This window comes from Mandrillus leucophaeus, unplaced genomic scaffold (assembly GCF_000951045.1).
Source record: "Mandrillus leucophaeus isolate KB7577 unplaced genomic scaffold, Mleu.le_1.0 Scaffold912, whole genome shotgun sequence".
NCBI lineage: Eukaryota > Metazoa > Chordata > Mammalia > Primates > Cercopithecidae > Mandrillus > Mandrillus leucophaeus.
In genome coordinates, this window is record NW_012109942.1 from 162,891 (window position 1) to 164,843 (window position 1,953).

Here is a 1,953-nt window from a genome sequence, read left to right on the forward strand (position 1 = left end):
CCTCCTCCCTCAGACCAGGAAACCAGGTCCCCAGCCCCTCCTCCCTCAGACCAGGAAACCAGGTCCCCAGCCCCTCCTCCCTCAGGGCCAGGAGTCCGGGTGCCAATCTCTACTTTCCCTGGACCCAGGGGCCCACAGTCCTCAACTCCATCCCCAGGCACGGACCCCTCCTACTCCAGGGCAGAGGAGTCCAGTCCTCAACTTCCTTTTCCTTCTAGCTCAGTAGTGTGGGAACCCAGCCTCTCCTATTCCCAAGACACCCAAACTCCCAGCCCTTAGCCCTCCCCTCCTTCCAGACTAGCCTAGTTCTCTAGGCTTCTCCTCCTCAAACCCCAGAGTTTCAGCCTTCAGTTCCTTTCTCCCCCATAATATCAGGAAGTGGAACCTTCTCTTTAGCCCTCAGACTCAGGAGGCCAGGCCTCCCCTTTCCTCCAGCAGGACTCCCACCTAGCCTGAAGGTCTGATGGATCTGAGCTTCTCCTGGCATCCCTACCTCCTCTGGCCTCCCGGGGGGCCAGCCACCCCCTGGAGGAGGCCCAGGCTTCTGATTCCAAGGTTGGATTTTCTTCCATGGCCCCAGGCTGGGCTGTTTCTAGTGGCCACCAGGCAAACACTGCCCCAGGTAAGGGAGGGGCCAGGGGCAGGTGTGTACCTGGGCAGTAGGTGGCCCAGAGGGAGTAAGGTACACTTCCTGTAGTTTCTCAGGGCCGCTGATGCGAAAGGTCTCCTGGGAGCTGAAGTCCCTCCGGTGCCCCAGGCCTGACAGTTTGGTTCCTGGGCTGGGCAGCTGTACCTCACCCCAGGACTTCGTGGCCTAAGTGCTTCCTGCCGTTTATCACCCAGATACCTGCACAGACAGAATGCCTTTGTGCAACACTTTATTGGGAAAGATTTACACCTGGTGACCTGTCATAGGCCAAGGGATGAGAAGAGGGTGCCAGGAGCGTTGGGGCCCCGAGGTGGCTCAGATGGAAGCTATGGGACGGCCGTCCCCCGGCCCACGCATCTGCACCTCAGTTTCCCCTTTGTGAAATGGGAAGCTTATGCGTCCTTCCAAGTCTGCAATATCGGTGCAATGAGCTAGAAGTGGAGCGAAAGACACAAGAAAGAGGCTTCCCACTCCCAGGACCTGCTCCCAAGCTCTGACACCACATTGTGGATGCAAAGAAAGGGAATTTGTCCAAAACCCACTGCCCAGGGGCCCCTTCCGTTTTGGGGAAGTGCAACGCTCTCTGGATACCCAGAGGCTGGAGCAGGGGCCCACGAGACTCTTGTCTGGACAAAACTTTGATTTTGTAGGAGTGGAGGTGGTCCCTGGGCGGAGGGCAGGGAGGATACCCCCAGGTCTGCTTCAGTTGCAGGCAGAGTATTTAGCTGGGGAAAAGGACATTCTCTCCAGGACCCTCTCCAAGGTAAGGACTCTTTCTGGGGAGGAGACAGTGGCCTGGTTCACAGAATTCCCGGGACCAGTTGGCAGAGGGAGCGTCACAGAGCTTACTCCTCCCAGAGCTTCTCCGGGGCAAGGCTGGTGGGATGGGATGCTGCCTTCCGCCGGCTGGGGCTGCCCCCACCCAAAGCCAGCCCCAGCCCCAGGGCTGCCAGGGCCAGGAAGTGGATACAGAAGTAGATGGAGGCCCAGTACCAAAGTGTGTCGGCCAAGGAGAGCAGCACGAAGCCCGTGCACATGTAGTCATAGGCGCGCATCTTCAGGAACCAGTGCACCCAGTCCCAGGCCTTCTGGCCCCCTGGACTTAGCTGCCCCCACAACACTGACTCCAGCTGGCCCTCAGCAGCCAGGCACAGAGGGATGGTCAGGAAGCTCAGGTAGTAGCCCGGGTGGAGGCCGTGCCAGTAGGTGCTCAGCAGCATGGTCCAGGCGCTCCTGAGGAGGCTGGGAGTCAGGACCTGCGAGTCCAGGTCCCCAGTGCCCACTGACCCCAGATCCAGGAGTCC

General features: G+C 59.7%; 2 protein-coding genes across 2 annotated transcripts in view; both read right to left on the reverse strand.

Annotated features, from left to right (window-relative positions):
* LOC105531837 overlaps nt 1–620 on the reverse strand; it is a 33,175-nt gene extending 32,555 nt beyond the window's left edge. The window contains exon 1 of the mRNA XM_011969834.1: nt 494–620. Within this exon, the coding sequence (XP_011825224.1) occupies nt 494–572 (79 nt within the window). The 5' untranslated portion in view covers nt 573–620. The remainder of the gene's footprint in view (nt 1–493) is intronic.
* Nucleotides 621–1,148: 528 nt separating this feature from the next.
* The window catches only part of LOC105531835 (lysophospholipid acyltransferase 7-like), an 18,765-nt gene continuing 17,960 nt past the window's right edge, over nt 1,149–1,953 (reverse strand). Inside the window, 1 exon segment of the mRNA XM_011969833.1 lies at nt 1,149–1,882. Within this exon segment, the coding sequence (XP_011825223.1) occupies nt 1,495–1,882 (388 nt within the window). The 3' untranslated portion in view covers nt 1,149–1,494.